The sequence below is a fragment of the Parasteatoda tepidariorum genome, chromosome 5, assembly GCF_043381705.1.
Source record: "Parasteatoda tepidariorum isolate YZ-2023 chromosome 5, CAS_Ptep_4.0, whole genome shotgun sequence".
NCBI lineage: Eukaryota > Metazoa > Arthropoda > Arachnida > Araneae > Theridiidae > Parasteatoda > Parasteatoda tepidariorum.
The window spans coordinates 6,270,530-6,289,847 of NC_092208.1; the positions used below are offsets into that span (position 1 = coordinate 6,270,530).

Genomic DNA, 19,318 nt, shown 5'->3' on the forward strand with positions numbered 1-19,318 from the left:
AAAAGAGAAAAAAAATACGAAATACAAAAACAACTCTTGTTTTTGTTCTTGTATTTTGTATTAAGGTTTTGAAAAAAAAGTCCAGGAAAAGAGAAAGGAAATACAAAAAAAAACTTGTTTTTGTATTCGGGTTTCGAAAAAAAAGTCCAGGAAAAGAGAAAAAAAATACGAAATACAAAAACAACTCTTGTTTTTGTTCTTGTATTTTGTATTATGGTTTTGAAAAAAAAGTCCAGAAAAAGAGGGAAAAAAATACAAAATGCAAAAACAACTTCAGTTTTTGTTCTTTTATTTTGCATTAATGTTTTGAAAAAAAGTCCAGGAAAAGAGAAAGGAAATACAAAAAAAAACTTTTGTTTTTGTATTCGGGTTTTGAAAAAAAAAGTCCAGGAAAAGAGAAAGGAAATACAAAAAAAAAAACTTTTGTTTTTGTATTCGGGTTTTGATAAAAAAGTCCAGGAAAAGAGGAAAAAAATACGAAATACAGAAACAATTTTTGCTTTTGTTCTTGCATTTTGTATTATGGTTTTGAAAAAAAAGTCCAGGAAAAGAGGAAAAAAAAATACGAAATGCAAAAACAACTTCTGTTTTTGTTCTTTTATTTTGCATTAATGTTTTGAAAAAAAGTCCAGGAAAAGAGAAAGGAAATACAAACACAACTTTTGTTTTTGTATCTTGTATTAGGGATTTGAAAAAAAAAGTCCAGGAAAAGAGGGGAAAAAATACAAAAACAACTTTTGTTTTTGTTCTTGTATTTTGTATTATGGTTTTGAAAAAAAAGTCCAGGAAAAGAGTAAAAAAATACAAAATGCAAAAACAACTTTTGTTTTCATATTTTGCAATCCGGCAATCTTGTTACGAAAATATTTTAAATCATTCTTGAAAAATTTCCCGTTCATAAAGTTACATTTGAATTCGCTATTCGCTTTATAGATTATGTTTAGTGTCTTATTCGTTTTTTTCTTTTTCTTTTATTTTATTTTCTGCTTTTCCGTGTTATTTCTTCTTACTGCGTTGCATTTTATTTACTGCAATTTTTGTAAAAAATTTTTTGAGTGCTCCTCACATTATTGTATTGATATATTTTGCTTTGCCTATATTGATACAATATCAGAAAGCACTCTTTTTTACGGATATAATCGTGTGGGGTGATGAAAAGATTATATCTTTTATTTTCCGGACTTTTTTTAAAAAATTTATCCTTTTTTTTCTTCTTCCAGTTGTTTGTTATTTTTTTATTATTATTTTTCTTTCCCCCCTTTTCTCATATGTCGGTAGTTTTCCTTTGTTTTATCTTCATTTTGACACAGACCTTTGACTTCAAATAACCCCACAAGAAGAAATTCAATGGAGTTAAATCACACGAACTAGGGGGCGAATTCTGATCACCGAAAAGAGAGAATACAGGGCCAGGAAATGTCTCATACAGTAATAGAATTGTTTCACTGACTGTGTGGCATGCGACATCATCTCGAACACTCTCTTTTTACTAATCCTAAACTGTCAAATTGTTCTTTTTTTAGGGTTGCCAACATTTTACTGCAAAAATGGCGGCAAATTCAATTGTTGCGTTCATTATGGGACACCCTTAGTAAGGCATTTCTAGTAGTATATTTAAATATCAGGAGATTTCTCTCATGCTTCATTTATCTTAATTTTAAATAACAATTTAAAATTAAGAAATACATTTACTGTTTAAAATATAACAGAAAAATCAAACAATTAACCGAGTAATCACCGTAGCTCATCTTTGATAACATAATCACCTTAGCTAATTTGCAGAAAACAGTATAATAAATCCCTTATCAACCTTTCTCATTGGCGAAAATACAACAGAAAAATTAATAGATTATTGGAGTTGTGCAATATTTTGAATATAGCACAGGATGCGCATCCAAATTATTCAACAAAGAATAAGCACTTTTTAAGCACTATTAAAAATGTTTTTAAGCACTATACATTAACAAAATGCAAAATAAAAAAGACTTTACTCGATTATGATAAAATAATTAGCTTCTGACAAAAAACTCTTTTCTTGATTATATTAGCCATTATAAAATGATCGAGAGAATTTTTGTTCAATATCAGAGAATAGAAAATGGAGTATGAAATCGAGAATATCTTGCAAAATGCAGCAGAGTGGCACATGAGAGTGCAAGAATCTCACCGAACCCAGCTTAGTGGACGCACATGCGGTATTTCATCAAACATGTAAAATGATTGGTGCTTTCATACGCTAACGACTAACGGTACACCGAAATAGATTGTGGTTGAATGAATTGCGAAAATGTTGAATAGAACAATGTGAAAAGCACGCTTTTACATAATACACGGAGAAGAACGACATTTCCTTTTCGAAAAGGGAAAATTTAAGCTCTTTTTAAAAACATCCAATGAAAAAAGTACCTTTAAGGGCTTTTAAATACCGAAAATCGAAAATACGCACCTTTAAGCACTTTTTTAAAAACGCAACGATCCATGTAATAGAAGAATCGATCTGCTATAAGATCCTTAACAATAATTGATAGTTAAAATTGAAATTAAACTACTTCAGCGAGGGCAACAGCAAGGTAAAAAGCTTCTGTTAATGTATGGTTTTAAAACTAATTTAGGTGTTAGGATTAAAGGAGTTGACGAATTAGAATATTTTAATATAGTTGTGCTGTGTATTCGTATTGGTTACCAATGAAGTTTAAATGTTGTACAAGATGATTTTGAAAAGTGGCCAAGCTGGTCGCCAAAAGTTGCTAGTATAGTATAATTAGGAAAAAGTTGCACTCAGATGAAGCTTTCCATATTTTGCGAAAAATAAAGATTATATTCTAGGAGTTAGTGCTAATAATTATTCGACTGCAAAATATTATTGTTCTTTTACATGTATAATATATGTATTGTTAAATATTATTTCTTATATTAATATTATTATATTAATGGTCTTAATATTATGTGTATCGTTAAAACATTATCGTCATATATTAATATTATATTAATTGTCTTAATATTATGTATATTGCAAAATATTATTGTCATATATTAATATTATTATATTAATTGCCTTAATAATATGTGTATTGCTAAATATTATTAGGTACTGTTTGTTTTTATATGTCTTCTTTGGAGTTATTTTAACTATGAAAAAAAATTGAAATGAAAATTTATTCATATTTTTAAAAATTCATATTTCTTAAATCTTCTTTTAATACTTCAGAACGATTTATTTTTTCAATTAATTTTGAAATATAAAATAACGAATACAAAATAACTATTTAAAATTCTAAATCAATGTTAAAAATTAACTTTCTAAACTATTGCTAGAAGTTAAACTCTTTGGCAAAAGTGTTTTGAAAAGTGTTTAAGTAACCAAAAATTAAATAAGAATTTCATAAAGCAATTTTGCGGATAAAGTTGTCATGGTAACCGAATAAAATTATAAGAATTATGTTTCTATATTAAGATGAGAAAACAGAACCTGCGTTGACAATTTTGCATTAATATAAAAAACATTTTTTGATTATTAAATTGAATGATTAATTTAATATTAAATTAATAACTGTGAAGCAATTTTGGAGATAAGTGAGCGAAGCGATCAGGGATGGAACCTCCTAGTAAATTCATAAAATATTGATATCAGTTTATTCAATACTTATATTTCAAGCTATTATATAATTATAACATAATTTAACACATAAAGTAATAAGCAGCAAATAATTGCTTTGTTTTTAGCATCAGAAATCTCTATTATCTATGAATTTTCTAATTTTTATTAAGAAAGAGTATATTCTAATCATTTACAGATGTAAAAATAGATTTGGAGTAATGGTTTTATAGGTAGTTAGGTACTTTATTTACGTCGCACTATAGCTGCCCAATGGGCTATTGGCGACGATCTGGGAAACAACCCCGAGGATGATCCGAATATATATCATCGCAATTTTGGAACCTCTGCAGAATGGATTGCTCCCCTGCTTTGTTAGCCCGACGACCAGCGCGCGAAGTCGAGCACTTTATGGTAAAACAGTTTAATGGGGACCAATACCACGCAACCTCGGTTCCTACGCAAGCTGATCAAAATGGTCACCCACCCGCTTACTGACCGCAGCCAGTGATTTTTTAAATAATAATTGAAGAAAAAAGTGTATTGTTGTTTCTAGTTTTGTAATTGCAACTTTAAAATTTATCGTCGTTGAAAAATTTGAGTAACTTTTTATTACATATAGTTTTTTATTAAATATAGTTAGAACTACCAGAAGACGGTAGCATTTACCGTATTTCTGACTCCATGAGAACACCTAAAAGCATGCCAATATTCACCGAAGCGCTTTCGGTAAACACTTCACAATAAAATATGTTTTTTAAACTTTTAATAAAATTTGGTTTGTGGTAAAAATTCCATCGTAATTTTAGCATAGAGCATGGCATAAAAACCCCTTATTCAGTTCTTTTTTCCTCCAGTTTTCTTTTAACTAACTATGTGGTAATAAGAACTATAATTATGGAATCCAGAATTTCCAGTGAACTCAATATATATTTATAAAATAAAATATTTCGATATTGAAAAAATTATATGGACTGAAATTCAAATGATAAGAATAGCTAACATAAAATATATCAATATTAAAATAAAGGAAAAAAAAAATCTTTTTTTTAATGAAACTAAATATTTATTTCTCTAATTAGTTTTTTAAAAGAATTATAGTTTATTTTATAAAATAATTTGTGTATGTGAAAAAACTTGATCAAAATCAAACAATAACCCGAAAGGGGGTAGTTTTTCTTCACTCTGGGGCTATTCCCCCTTTTTATTCTAAATTCACATGTAAGCAAAAACATTAAATTAATTTATTTAAACTGATTAGAAAGAAAATTGAAGAACACTGCTGAATTGTTTCCAAATTGCCGCGATAAGATCTTGGCTTAATATCAAAGAATGGTTTAAACCTCCTTTGCATAATAGAATGTAACTCCATTCTGGAATCGCGCCAAAGAACCTGCAAATTCACTCAATAAATCATTGCGTTTGGCAACAAATTTTGCGCTGACTTAATGGAAGCATTTTCAAATCGTTCCTTTCCGACAATGAAAACACATTCTCAAAAATTATGTTTACAAATGAGGCATCAAATATGAATTGCGTCAAATGATGGCTGCTTAAAAGAAAATGAATGACATCATTCGAAACGGTATTAAGAGACCGATAAATTTCGCAGTAATGGTCGAAAAATATTTATATTGCTTGGGTGTTGAAGGTAATTATAAACACGACAATAAAAAATAGATTTTTAATATGACTTATTTGCCAGTTGAGATTTTGAAATGTGTTTAGAAGGTGTGGTGAGATCTGAAATTGCTAGAAGAGAAATCTGAAAATCTCCTACATTCGAAAAAGCATTAAAAACTGAGGAGTTACGCCTTAATGGTCAAAGTTTTTGCGTAGTTTTATTTTGAAGGTAATACGAAGTAAAGGGTGTCCCAAAATTAACGCAAGGTTTGGATTAAATAGAAAACACAGTTTGTAGTCTTTAGAATGTTATTTTTTCACTGAATCATAAAGTACGTAGTATATGGTTGTTATGGAATAACACATCGGGCAAATGCTGGCACATACGCAATCTTTGGCGAAATTTTCTGCATAATTGTGGCTGAATTTCGTCGATGCAGTGTTTAATTTCCTCTTGTAATGCACGGGAGGTTGTGGGCTTGTTGAAATAAGACATTTGTCGTCAAATAACCCTATAAGACGAAATATAATGGTGTTAAATCACGCGATCTAGGGGGGGGGGTACTTCTGATCACCGAAACGAGGGAGTACACGATCAGGAAATGTCTCATGCAGTAGTTGAATTGTTTCACTGGCTGTATATGGCATGTGGCACCGTCTTGGACGTTCCATTTTTACTAACCCTAAACTCGCAGCTGTCATATTGTTATTTTTTTCAGGATTGCCAACAACTTACAGCAAAAATGGCGGCACATCGAAATATCGCGTTCATTTTGGGACAGCTAAGTCATAAACAGCGAGAAAAATAGATTTATAGTGACTAATTGACAAGTCTGCGTTTCGAAATATGCTTAGAGAGTGCAGTTGAAAAAATTGATTTACTTAACCAGTTGAGATTTTGAAATATGTTTAGAGAGTGTGGTACTTCCATTCGATCAAAAATTGCTCGAAGAAAAAAAGAAGAGAAATCTAAAGGGCTCCTTCACATTAAAAACTAACGAGTTAAGCCTTAATGGTCAAACTTTTTGCACAGTATTATTTTGAAGATAATAAACAGCTGCAGTCCCTTTCCACATTATTAGATGCACTTTAAGTTTCGATGTAAAATTATATTTATCAGGTGATACTATACAACCGTATTCCTTTTACTAGGATGAAACCGGTTTGCACTTGCTTACGTTCCTGTATCAATGGGTTAACATTGTGATGCAATACGTTAAAAATAAATACAAATAGGAAGTATATAAACAATCTCCTGAATAAATATCCATTGCATGTATGTTTAAATATATAAGTATTGCATATAAACATATCATTATTAAAACACTACAGTGCGTCTAATAATTTGATCTAATTATTATAATATACTAATATAATGCTTGACGTAATAAATATTCCGTATTTATATATTGTCTAATTTATCCAATCGTAAAATTTAACCAATTGATACACGAACGTAAACAAGTTCAAACCGGTTTCAGTCACGTAAAAACAATAAAGCTGTATAGTATCACCTGATGATTAAGATTTTACATAGAATCTTATACTGCGTCTAATGATTTGGCCAGGGACTGTAAGTCATAAATAGCTGGAAAAAATAGATTTATATTGACTTATTTACAAGTTGACGTTCTGAAACATGCTTAGAAAGTGTAGTACAGTACAGAACCCGTTATCCGGAAATCAGAAAACCGGAAAACCAAAAAACCGGAACGAAATTCGATAAATTTTCCCGCAATTTTTAAAAAAGAAAAAAAAAATTTCCTCATAGGAGTTTAGGATTTTTCTTTCTTTTTTGAAAGATGTTTACCTTACCATCATTTCAGAAATAATCATTAGTGTATTACCTCATCGTTTTTTCTTATTTTTAAGATTATTTCCAAACATTTTTTTTTTTTAGTTGGGTTTAACACTAAAAAAACGGCTTTTTGTAGCGATTCAGAAAACCGGAAAAATCAGTTATCCGGAATAGCGATAGTCCTGCTCGTTCCGGATAATCGGTTCTCTACTGTACTTATTATCAGAAGTACTAATACACTTTCTTCTACTCCTATAGAAGTTGGTCGCAACATTTACGTAATCTTCTGTTATGTTTAACGTTTTTTAACTCGAACATTTCGACAAAGAATTGATCCTTTAAAAAATCGTTAAAAAATCTGTAGCTTTAAGAGCAGAACTAATTTTAGATATGAAATTCCCTCACTCAAATTAATACATGCAAAACTTTTGTTCATTTCTTACTTTGAATTTAGCTCAGTTAGAATCTTAAAAATTTCATCTTATCAAAACTAAAGTAATATTTAAGCTAAAATAAAATAAAATTTTAAATGAGGTAGATGCGAATCTGAAAGTTATAACACTTAAGTTAAAACACATATTTAAACACTTAACCTTGTATGAATTAATAGGTTTTGTTCTTACAGGTTTTGACAGGTTAGCAGATTCATTAGCATTCATTCCCTCACTCATATTAATACATGCAAAACGTTTGTTCATTTCCTACTTTGAATTTAGCTCAGTTAGACGCTTAAAAATTTTATCTTATCAAACTAAAGTAATATTTAAGTTAAAATAAAAAAAATTTTAAATGAGGTAGATGCGAATCTGAAAGTTATAACACTTAAGTTAAAACACATATTTAACCACTTAACCTTATATGCATTAATAGGTTTTGTTCTTACAGGTTTTGACAGGTTAGCAGATTCATTAGCATTCATTCCCTCACTCAAATTAATGCATGCAAAACTTTTGTTCATTTCCTACTTTGAATTTAGCTCAGTTAGACGCTTAAAAATTTTATCTTATCAAACTAAAGTAATATTTAAGTTAAAATAAAATAAAAAATTTAAATGAGGTAGATGCGAATCTAAACGTTATAACACTTAAGTTAAAACACATATTTAACCACTTATGTGCATTAATAGGTTTTGTTCTTACAGGTTTTGACAGGTTAGCAGATTCATTAGCATTCATTCCCTCACTCAAATTAATACATGCAAAACTTTTGTTCATTTCCTACTTTGAATTTAGCTCAGTTAGACGCTTAAAAATTTTATCTTATCAAACTAAAGTAATATTTAAGTTAAAATAAATAAAAAAATTTAAATGAGGTAGATGCGAATCTAAACGTTATAACACTTAAGTTAAAACACATATTTAACCACTTAACCTTATGTGCATTAATAGGTTTTGTTCTTACAGGTTTTGACAGGTTAGCAGATTCATTAGCAGGTTTTTTTACATCATCGCAGACATAAATGCTGTCGTCAAATTCCCAATAATCGTGACTTTATTTATAACAGATTCAAACGTTAACAAATTCTCGAATCTGTCCAGACATTTTGTGAAGGGTCCGAGTTTTGTAAAATTGTGAAAAAATTACTCGTAATTTGTGAATATAAAATAAGCGTTAAGTCGCATTCTTTCCACCAGGGTCCTGTTTTGTGAATTTGTGCAAAAAGGGTCCTGTTACTGCAAAAATATTTTTCTATGAGTTTTTAAATTGTAAAAGGAAACAAGCTCAACACTGTAGCTTAACATGGGCTCAATACTGTAAAATTATAATGAGAAAAAATTTAATTTTCAAAAATAAACATCTACTGTTGCTACTAAATTAGAGATGCAACATACAAATATTTGGTATTTAGCCTATACTGCATAACACAGAATATTCATTTCGGACGAAAAATGGAAACAAAATCCTTCACATTTTAAATAATTTCAATTGACGTATTTTAAATAACACAACTTAGTTATGCATCACACCTAATGTGTTACACATTAAGTAAACTTAAACGATTCTTAAATTTATAATATTTTTTTTAAATACTTACATACGTTATTTTTATTTACATAATATTTTATCAATTCATTTTATTAATAATATATTGCTCAATTATTTATTTACAAAAAATCATTTAATATCAATAAGAATGTACACACGTTGCTTGTAGATGTAGAAATATTTTCTTAGAATACTACATTTGGAATTTATATATATTTTTTTTACTTCGAAGAGATTAAGGTACATAATATAAATGAAATGAGATCAAACTCAGCCTTAGAATTAAAGCACAAAAACATGATTAACAAAATATTAGATCAATATACGTCGATTGCCAGTAGATTTGTAAATAACTATAATAGCTGAACACTCAGCATCAATCAATTTTTTCTCGTCCATTTACAATAACACACATATGTCTATCGAATGTCTCTTGTGAAGGGTCCGATTAAAAGATAAATTATTTTGTGAAGGGTCCGTTTTTAAGTTAAAATATTTTGTGAAGGGTCCGTTTTTATGAAAAGATATTTTGTGAACGGACCCAAATTTCTTCTAAACAGTCCCCTGGAAACAAATTATTTTAAATCAGATTTCGCTTTTTTTGGATACAATTTATCTTTAACAGCTATTGTTCTTGTACATCATCACAGATACAAAAGTGGACATCTCTAATAATCATTTAAGCACTCAAAAAATACTTTTAAGTACTATATACATTAACAAAATACAAAGTAATTTGTCTTCTTTATTAGCCATTATGAAATGATCACGAGATTTTTTTATTCAATTTCAGCGGGCGGAAAATGGAGAATATCGTGCAAAATGCAGCAGAGTTGCACATCAGAGTGCAATAATCTCACCGAACCCAGATCAGTAAACGCGCATGCGCACTCGTAAGTATTTCATCAATGTAAAATGATGGGTGCTTTCACCGATGGTACACCGGTAGTGGTTGAATGAATTGTGAAAATGTTGAATAGAACAATGTGAAAAGCACGCTTTTACATAATACACGGAGACAATCGACATTCCCTTTTCGAAAAGGAAAAATTAAGCACTTTTTAAAAACACCCCATGAAAAATGCACCTTTAAGGGCTTTTAAAAAACGAAAATAGAAAATAAGCACCTTTAAGTACTTTTTAAAAAACGCTATGCACCACGTTTATTTATAACTCTCTTTTTTCTCGGTTACTTTAATTCAAATCTTGACTTTCTGTGCACAAAATTTTCCTCTAACAGCTTTTGTTCTAATACATCATCGCAGACATAAATGCTGACGTCAAATCTCCAATAATCGTGACTTTATTTATAACACATTAAAACGTTAACAAATCCTCGAATCTTTTAGTAATCTTACTAGACACAATTTCGGAAACAAATCACTTTCTTGAATGTCTTACCCAACTTGCCTTGACAGAAGGAAATATAACATCTAGATTAGAAAACAATCCACCCTAATTTCGACTAACGATGTCTAGAAATTCTCGAAACTTAAGAACCATTTGCATATAAATTGGAAAAAAGAACAATTCCGATTGTCATTTGTCGTTCTGAGAATTCGAACAAGGAGAATTGTTTCGTCGAGAGCACGGAATCTTCAGAATATTTCAAGAACATCGCCAATATATCGATCGAGTCGATGCTTATTTATATATAAGACGTAAAGTTTATTATTCAATTGTTTTAACTATAAAGAACTAAAACATCTGAATTTTATTTTTTTAATTCTCACTTTTCCCCTTTAAATTTTTTTAAAGCTCTTTCGGTAAAACAAATAAAAAAAGTCAGCGTATGATTGTCATAAACTCGAATTAAAGCTTTAACAGGGTGGGTAGCCAAATCTTTCAACAAAAAGCAAGCACCTTTTAAGTACTCTTAAAGCACTGAAAGAATATTTTTAAGATTAATAAATATACCAAAATATAAATAGTTTCCAAAGAATTTACAGGATCATGATAAAATAACTAGTTTCTGACAAAGAACTCTTTTCTTGATTTTATTAGCCACCATAAGAAGATCGAAAGATTCTTAGATTCGATTTCAGAGGGTGGAAAATGAAGCCAAAATTAGATAATATCTTGCAAAATGCAGCAGAGTTGTTGCACATGAGAGTGTAAGAATCTCACCAAACCCAGCTCAGTACACGTACTCGCGGACCCGCAAGTAATTCATCAAACATGAAAAATGAATGGCGCTTTCATACGCTACGAACCCACGGTACGCCGAAATGCATTGTCTTTGAAGTAATTGTGAAAGCGTTGAATAAAACAATGTGAAGAGCAAGCTTTTGCACAATACGTGGCGAAAATCGACTTGGTAAAGAGAAAAATCTCCTTTTCAAAAAGGAAAAAACGAAGCACTTTTTCGAAAAGGGAAAATGAAGCACTTTTTAAAAACACCCCATGAAAAAAAGCACCTTAAGGGATTTTCTCTAACATGATCTAACTGAAATTCCTTACCTTATCTACAGTGGGACAAGAAATGAAGATAATTTGCAGACTTGATCTATTATCTCTAGAACTGGTAATCGAATTTTAACGAAATTTGCTGTGTGCATACATTGGTACAATACAAAAGAAATAACCATTCAACAATTGTAATGCACACGCATGATAGTTCGTGACACTTGTTGGAGTCGGAAGGTACGAAATTGTCACAGGACAATTACCATAGGAAATGATAAACTGCCTTATTTAAAGCATGAAATCGCGCTGCAAGGATTACATATAGGGGGGAACCATACCCTTTATTAACCCATTTCCTTTTGTTTATTCTGCTACTGCTGTTTCATACCTTCCGACTCCAACGAGTGTCATGCTCGATCATGCGAGTGTATATTACAATTTATGAATGGTTATTTGTTTTGTATTGTATCAATGTATGTACAGTACGCAAAAAAAAAAGATATCACCCTGAATAACTTTCGTTCTAATGATCGGATTTTCACGAACTAAGGGTTAATATTAATGGTTCCTGAGGGTGACCTCAAATATGCTAATTAATTAGTGCTAACTATTAATTAAGTTACGAAATCAGACACATAGGATCTGGGCTATAGGAGATACATATANCTTAATGTTAATTTCACTTTTTACGTTTTTAGCCATATTTTTAAAACTAATAAAGCAATTCGAAGAAAATTTCACCCAGTCATAAAAATCATTCACCCAAAGATAATTTAATGAAAAAAATAATTTTTAATAATAATTAATTATTTTTTATTATTTAATTAAATTGAGGATGAAAAAATTTTCAATTATAAGGTATGAATTTTTTTATACCATATTAATCTACATATTTTTCAATTGAAAAATCTAAAGTTTCAACTGTTTTTATTTATTAGAAGCTGAGGAAAATTAAAAATTAATAATTTAAAAAAAATTAATTTGGCGACAATAAAGAAATAATTAAATGGGGAGTTTAATATTAAAATGTGATAAACTTGCGAGGAACTTGACTTCGCGCGCGTAGCGTAAAATTTCATTCATATTTTTTTTGCTAATAATCGTTTGCTTATTTTTTTATTTTTATTTTTTTTAAACTATAAAATACCATGTTTCTTTTTCAGTCGTCTAAAAAACAATTTGCATTTTAGCAAAGAAATTTGAATAAAATTTTTATTGAATAAAAAGCATTTAATTCAATATTATTTCACATTATTTAAATTTTTTTACGGTCAGATCTTGGTTGCCTAGCAACCTAGCAAAATTAAGCAATCCTCTTTTGAATTAGTCAATGGGTTATCTTAAAATATTAATTTGCGCAGGCGACTTTTTTTGGCGGTTTTCTGGACAATTCTGTTCTTTTCCGTGTGAGTGAATCATTCCAGTTGATGACAGTACATTTCAGAATTCACCGCGGGTACTGCCCTTCAAATGCTGAAATATTTAACTTGAAATTGACCAAATTCTTTCTACGTGGGATTTTATGGGACACTCATCAAAAAATATTAAGCAAAATTTTTCTCAAACCAAACTTTCTACATTAGTTGTCAACATACAGTGTGGTCATAAAAACATTCCTAATTACAGTCCTGAGTAACTTAACCTCCCACTTAAAACAATCAAAATAAAATTTCAGATGGCATTATTTAATGGGAAGAACAGCTCAGGAGATAGAGCTTTCACCCTGCCAATGAGCAGACACAAGTTCGAATCCCACTGATAACTGAATGATACGAATCCGCACCGACCACAGTGCCCTCAGTAGTAGATTGTTCATGCTTAAAAGTTCCCTTGCCGTCTAGTTAACCACGGGAGGTTTTTGTGATTTTCTTTATTCAATGAAAATGAGGGTAAGTTCCATTAAAAAATCCTTCATTAAGGGTAGTTGGTCCCAATAGCTGATAAGTTTCATTGTCTTCTGGTTTGGGTTCAAAATTGCAAGGTTACGGAGCTGAACATTAATAGTCGTTAGCTCAAAATTGGATGGGTTTGGACAACAAATTTGCTCAAAATTGGACAACACCGGGCATAAAATAAAATAAAGGGAAGGGTTGAAGATAGTGTTGATTTATAACGATACAGTTCTCACGGTGATACAAGATAACAGAGTAGTTACGAAGACACAGAGTTGTTACAAGACACAGAGTTGTTACAAGACACAGAGTTGTTACAAGACACAGAGTTGTTAATAGAGTTGCGCATGGTGCTACAAGAATTGCAAAGAACTAATTTTCCAAAGGCAACATCCACTTTTTACGTTCGGAACGTGATCTTCAGCAAAAAACATAAAATAAAAAATGACGTAGGAATATTGATTATAGCATGAAAAACGACGGTGCTAGGCAGAGAGGAAGAAAAGGGTACTTCATGTAATTTCAACGAATGAACGAGCCTGCTTTATTGGACGGGTTTATTTAACGAAAACGAGGGGAGAAAATGAAAGCATACAAATCTGTATGCAGCATCTTCCATTTTCCAAGCAAAAAAGTATTGCCCCACTCAATTTTATAACTTTTATCGTGATCAATTTGAAAGAAATAGCTGTTAAAATTCAGAAAAACCAAAATTTGTTCACGTTAACCGTAATCATGACATATTTATTGCTCTAAATCATTACAATTTCTCCGATCCATAAATTCAAATAACATTATCTAAATGTTAATTTCAATTAATTAGGCGGATAGACTGAAAAAATAGTGGAAGGAATAGCATCCTGTATTTATGAGCATCCTGTAATTTAATGAAAATGTAACTTCCACGTGAAGTTGACTGTGAAAAATATAATAAATAATATGTAATTAAACTCACCTAAAATTGTTCTATCCACTTCAGGATTTTTTTGAATAAACTCATCAGAGGGAAAAAGTCTATGATTGTGGCAGTTTTCTGAAAGAAAGAAAAAATCTAATCAGTTATCTCAGTTTTAGTACGCATAAAACAAACAGTGAATAAAGTGTCATCTTAACAACTCGTGTAAGGCTCACAAGCATCTTAACGCTAAGCGTTTTATTAGTTAATCAAGTGCGAGTAGTTGCTGAGATTAAAGTCAGTAGTTGTCGTGGAATTAAATCAACGAAACTAAATTGATTTTTCGCTACGAAATATATCACCCGTAAATATGATTACGGAGCTAATGAAAATGAAATCATACGCATATATGAAGCTCTTTAACCATGCATAATGAGATTATATAATTCTGAGAAAAGAAAAGATTCATAAGACCATAGGGAAAAAGAAAGAATATTCACTAAACATGAAAGGGAAAAGTTGGCTTTGATATCGAGCTTTAGTTTAGGGTTGGCGATCTAATTCGACTTAATCCTTTTGTAGAATTAAACTTCGGAATTCCTTAAGATTTAAATGTTAGGCATTAAATCAAAGCTTAAGGAGTATGAAATTCAAATTTTAAATGAAAGTGAAGAATTTTTTTTTTTTTACAACAAAAGAAATATTTTAGCTTTTGTTTTAATTTGATAAAGTTAAGCTTTTATAATCCTTCTAAAAGCTTATCTACTTTCAATTGGGAATTAGCTAGAAAAATATTTCGAAATTGATTTCTTTAGACAATTTACAGTGCCTGGCAAACTTATTAGACGCACTAAAAGACTCTACGTAAAATCCTAATTATTCGGTGGCTCTATACAGCTTTAATATTTTTAAGCGACTGAAACCGGTTTGCACCTGTTTCCGTTCGTGTATCATTTGATTAAACTAGACGATATATAATATAAATTCGAAGATTGGATAAATAGGACCATATACAGGGGTCTGTTTAGAAGAAATTTGGGTCCGTTAACGGACCCTTCACAAAATATCTTTTCATAAAAACGGACCCTTCACAAAATATTTTAACTTAAAAACGGACCCTTCACAAAATGATTTTTCTTTTAATCGGACCCTTCACAAATTTGTTTATCTTCATTATTATTTTGTTAATCGAATAAACCCTTTCCAGGGCAGAAAACAAGAAAGATGGATGTAAACGAATTAAGTTTTGTCTTCGGCAGACGATTCTTCCATTATTCGTCCGAAATTAATATTCTGCGTTCAGCAGTATAGGCTAAATACCAAATATTTGTATGTTGCATCTCTAATTTAGAAGCAGCAATTGTTGTTTATTTTTTAAAATTTAATTTTTTTAATTATAATTTTACAGTGTTGAGCATAATCTTGTATGTCTTTACAATTTAAAAACTCCTTGAAAAATTTTTTTTTTGCAATAACGGACCCTATTTGCACTAATTCATAAAAGCGGACCCTGGTTGAAAGAATGTGAGTAATTTTTTCACAATTTCACGAAAAACGGACCTTTCACAAAATGTCTGGACAGACCCCTGATATATTATATAAATATAGATTATTTATTATATCAGGTATTATATCAGGTATTATATTATAATAATTAGACCAAATCATTAGACACAGTGTAGTGTTTTAATAATGACATGATTTGCACGAGTTTATATGCAATACTTTTTTATCTAAACATACATGTAATATGTTTTTATTCGGGAGATTTTTTATATGCTTCCTATTTGTATTTATTTTTAGCGTATTGCATAACAATGTTAACCAACTGATGCACTGATGCTGATTAACCAACTGATGCACGTAATGGAGGATAGTAAAATGCCAGCAAAAAATAAAAATTTTTCACATTTGTCATAGTTTTTTTTTTATCTATACACTTGTAATTGCTATGGTTTTGTTCACATTTTTTTTCGGCATGGTTGCTTCCTACTTTTTATGAAATTTTTCTCTTACTATTTTGACTTATTCAGATATTTTTTTTAGCATATTTAAATCTTTCTAATAACTCAGTGGTTAAAATCTGACAACCGTAAATTATTATCCACAGCGAAGTTTTTTTGTCGGCATTTCTTTTCCTTACTTCTTAAGAAAATTTGTTTTGATATTTTAATCGTAATTTTTTCTCTCCATATACTTAGCTTTCTAATTCTACTTTAAATGCTATTTTCAGCAAATTAAAGTCATGCAATATTTTAAACATATCTATTTACAATATATCTAACTTATGTAAGTTTTTAAACTAAGTTAACATATGTAAAGGTAAGTTTACTTATACATACCTTCTATGTCTATGCACGTCATATGTGCGAAAAGAACGTGGGTGTTTGTTTAACATTCATTGTTGTTCAAAACAAGCCATAATAAATTTATTGATGACTTAAAATTTTTTTAATTTTGGTAACGTTCTAGTTCTGGAGTCATTGCTACAATTTTTGATCCATTATCTTAGCTGACAGTTAGACGTGATAAGTATTGGGTAAAATATAGATGACCTGCGAAATTCTATCCCCATGGGTTTTCCATCTATGTCTACATATGTAAAAGACATATATTGATTTGTGTACAATAATTTGTTTAACATTCATAGTTGTCCAAATGAGCCACAATTAATTTCTTAATGACTTATAATTATTTTAATTTTGGGAATGTTTTAGTTCTGGTGTCATTGTTACAATTTTTGTTCCATACTCTTAGCTGACAGTCAGACGTGATAAGTATTGGGTAAAATATAGATGACCTGCAAAATTCTATCCCCATGGGTTTTCCATCTATGTCTACATATGTAAAAGACATATATTGATTTGTGTACAATAATTTGTTTAACATTCATAGTTGTACAAATGAGCCACAATTAATTACTTAATGACTTATAATTATTTTAATTTTGGGAATGTTTTAGTTCTGGAGTGATTGTTACAATTTTTGTTCCATACTCTTAGCTGACAGTCAGATGTGAAAAGTATAGAGGAGAATATAGGTGATCCTGAACCATCTATACAACAAATACGAAAAGATCGTGATCATTACTCTAACAATACATATCGAATACGATAATATTACAATGATTATTGGCATCTATAATTATCGAATATCACTATCATTATCATTAACATATCAAACAGAAAATATTGTAAATATTATTCATATCGATGATGATTGAATACGATATTATTAGGAGTAGGCTGATAAATTTGATTTATGTGATGAAAGTTCTGATTTATGTAAAAATAATATAAATTAATTTAATTGAAAAATATGGTACCATGTTGTTAAAAATACTGATATTTCTGAAAATACGTCGCGATTTTTAAAGTCTTCGTTTTGTAACGAAGAATCTTTTTGAAGTATTATTCTAATAAGTCAGTTAGAAACTAATCGTAAGTTTGGATTTCTTAAATCATATGTTTTTAAGTTCATGTTAAGTAATATTACGAACGAAATGTCATTCAACCATAGAGTAAACTCATACAAGAAATATAATTTTTTTTAATTATTTAAATTTAATAACAAGGAAAAATTTTGATTGGAATGTTTAAAGATGTTTCTGGAGTAACATATTTATGTATCATAACTTCGAAAATTTGAGCAAATAAATGGTTTCAAAGCTGATGTTTAATTCAAATGATTTTGTTCAAACTTTCAATATTATCGCACATTTTTATGTAATTAAAATTTAACAACCTTGCATTTTATGTAATTAGAATAATTTAACATAATTAGTCAAAATTCACTCTTACATTATCATTTACAACTTATAATTAACATTTACATTTTCAACATCTAATTATGTAAATGAACATTTACATTTACAACATCTAATTACGTAAATTAATATTTACATTTTAACATCTAATTATGTAAATTAACGTTTACATTTACAACATCTGATTATGTAAATTAACGTTTACATATTTAGAATAATTTAACAAAACTACTCTTAGAATTTAACAAACCTTTTACTGATATTTTTTTTAGATTTCTCTTAAATAATATTAGTTAAAAATCTAATACACTATCTAGCCATTAATGACCGGACACCCCTTGACAGGCAGGTGGACTCGTCCTGGTGGAATAAATACGGAACCTATGGTGGGGGAAAGACCATTTGCAGGCAGGCAACGGCCATACGAGCGTAAACAGTGAAAATGAGTGGACGGCGAGAGGTGAATGAGGCGGAAAGGGGCATGATCATAGGCGCCCACCGATTTGGTCATTCCATACGTGCCATCTCCGACAAGTTTCAGATACCACGGTCAACAGTTGGTAACGTCGTGTTGAAATGGGAACGAGAGGGAGTGATAAAACAGCAGTCCCGACCCGGCAAGCCCAAAATAATGTCCGACAGGGATCGACGATCTCTTCGAAGTGTAGTGAAGGCAAACCGACAAATGTCGTTGGGCACTGTCGCTACCAACTTTCGGGCTGCATCGGCAGTGTTGCCAGTACACGTACCATTCGTCAGGAGCTGATTGCACAAGGATTCCATGGACGAGCAGCAGCACATAAGCCAAACATCTCACCACCAAACGCCCGCCACCGATTTCAGTGGCGCAGAGCACGTCGCCAGTGGACAGTAGAGCAATGGAAAAGCGTTATGTGGAATGATGAGTCACGCTACATGTTGTGGCACTCTGATGGACGAGTGTGGACTTGGCGAATGCCCGGAGAACGGTACCTACCGGAGTGCATTGTCCCCATTGTGAAGTTAGGCGGTGGAGGAATTATGGTGTGTTCCTGTTTCTCATGGTTTGGCCTTGGACCCTTGGTGTTAGTGCGTGGAACCCTGAACGCAGAATGGTATAGAGACATCCTGAACAATTCCGCGCTTCCCACCTTGTGGCAACAGTTCGGTAATGGCCCGTTTGTGTTTCAACACGATAACGCTGCCATTCATAAAGCACATGCCATCACGGACTGGTTTGATGAAATGGGGGTGCAAGAGCTTGACTGGCCATCCCAAAGTCCCGACATCAATCCAATTGAGCATCTCTGGGATGAGTTGGAGCGCCGGTTGAGGGCCAGATCACAGCGCCACAAAATCACCACTCAACTCTTCGCCA

The 19,318-nt window shown here is 30.8% G+C and overlaps 1 protein-coding gene across 2 annotated transcripts in view; it reads right to left on the reverse strand.

The window, feature by feature from the left end:
• Positions 1 to 19,318, reverse strand: part of LOC107440992 (voltage-dependent calcium channel gamma-1 subunit) — a 161,093-nt gene that overhangs the window by 17,924 nt on the left and 123,851 nt on the right. For both annotated transcript variants that reach the window (XM_016054224.3, XM_016054150.3), the window contains one exon: positions 14,256 to 14,333. In XM_016054224.3, coding sequence (XP_015909710.1) covers positions 14,256 to 14,333 — 78 coding nt within the window. The remainder of the gene's footprint in view (positions 1 to 14,255; positions 14,334 to 19,318) is intronic.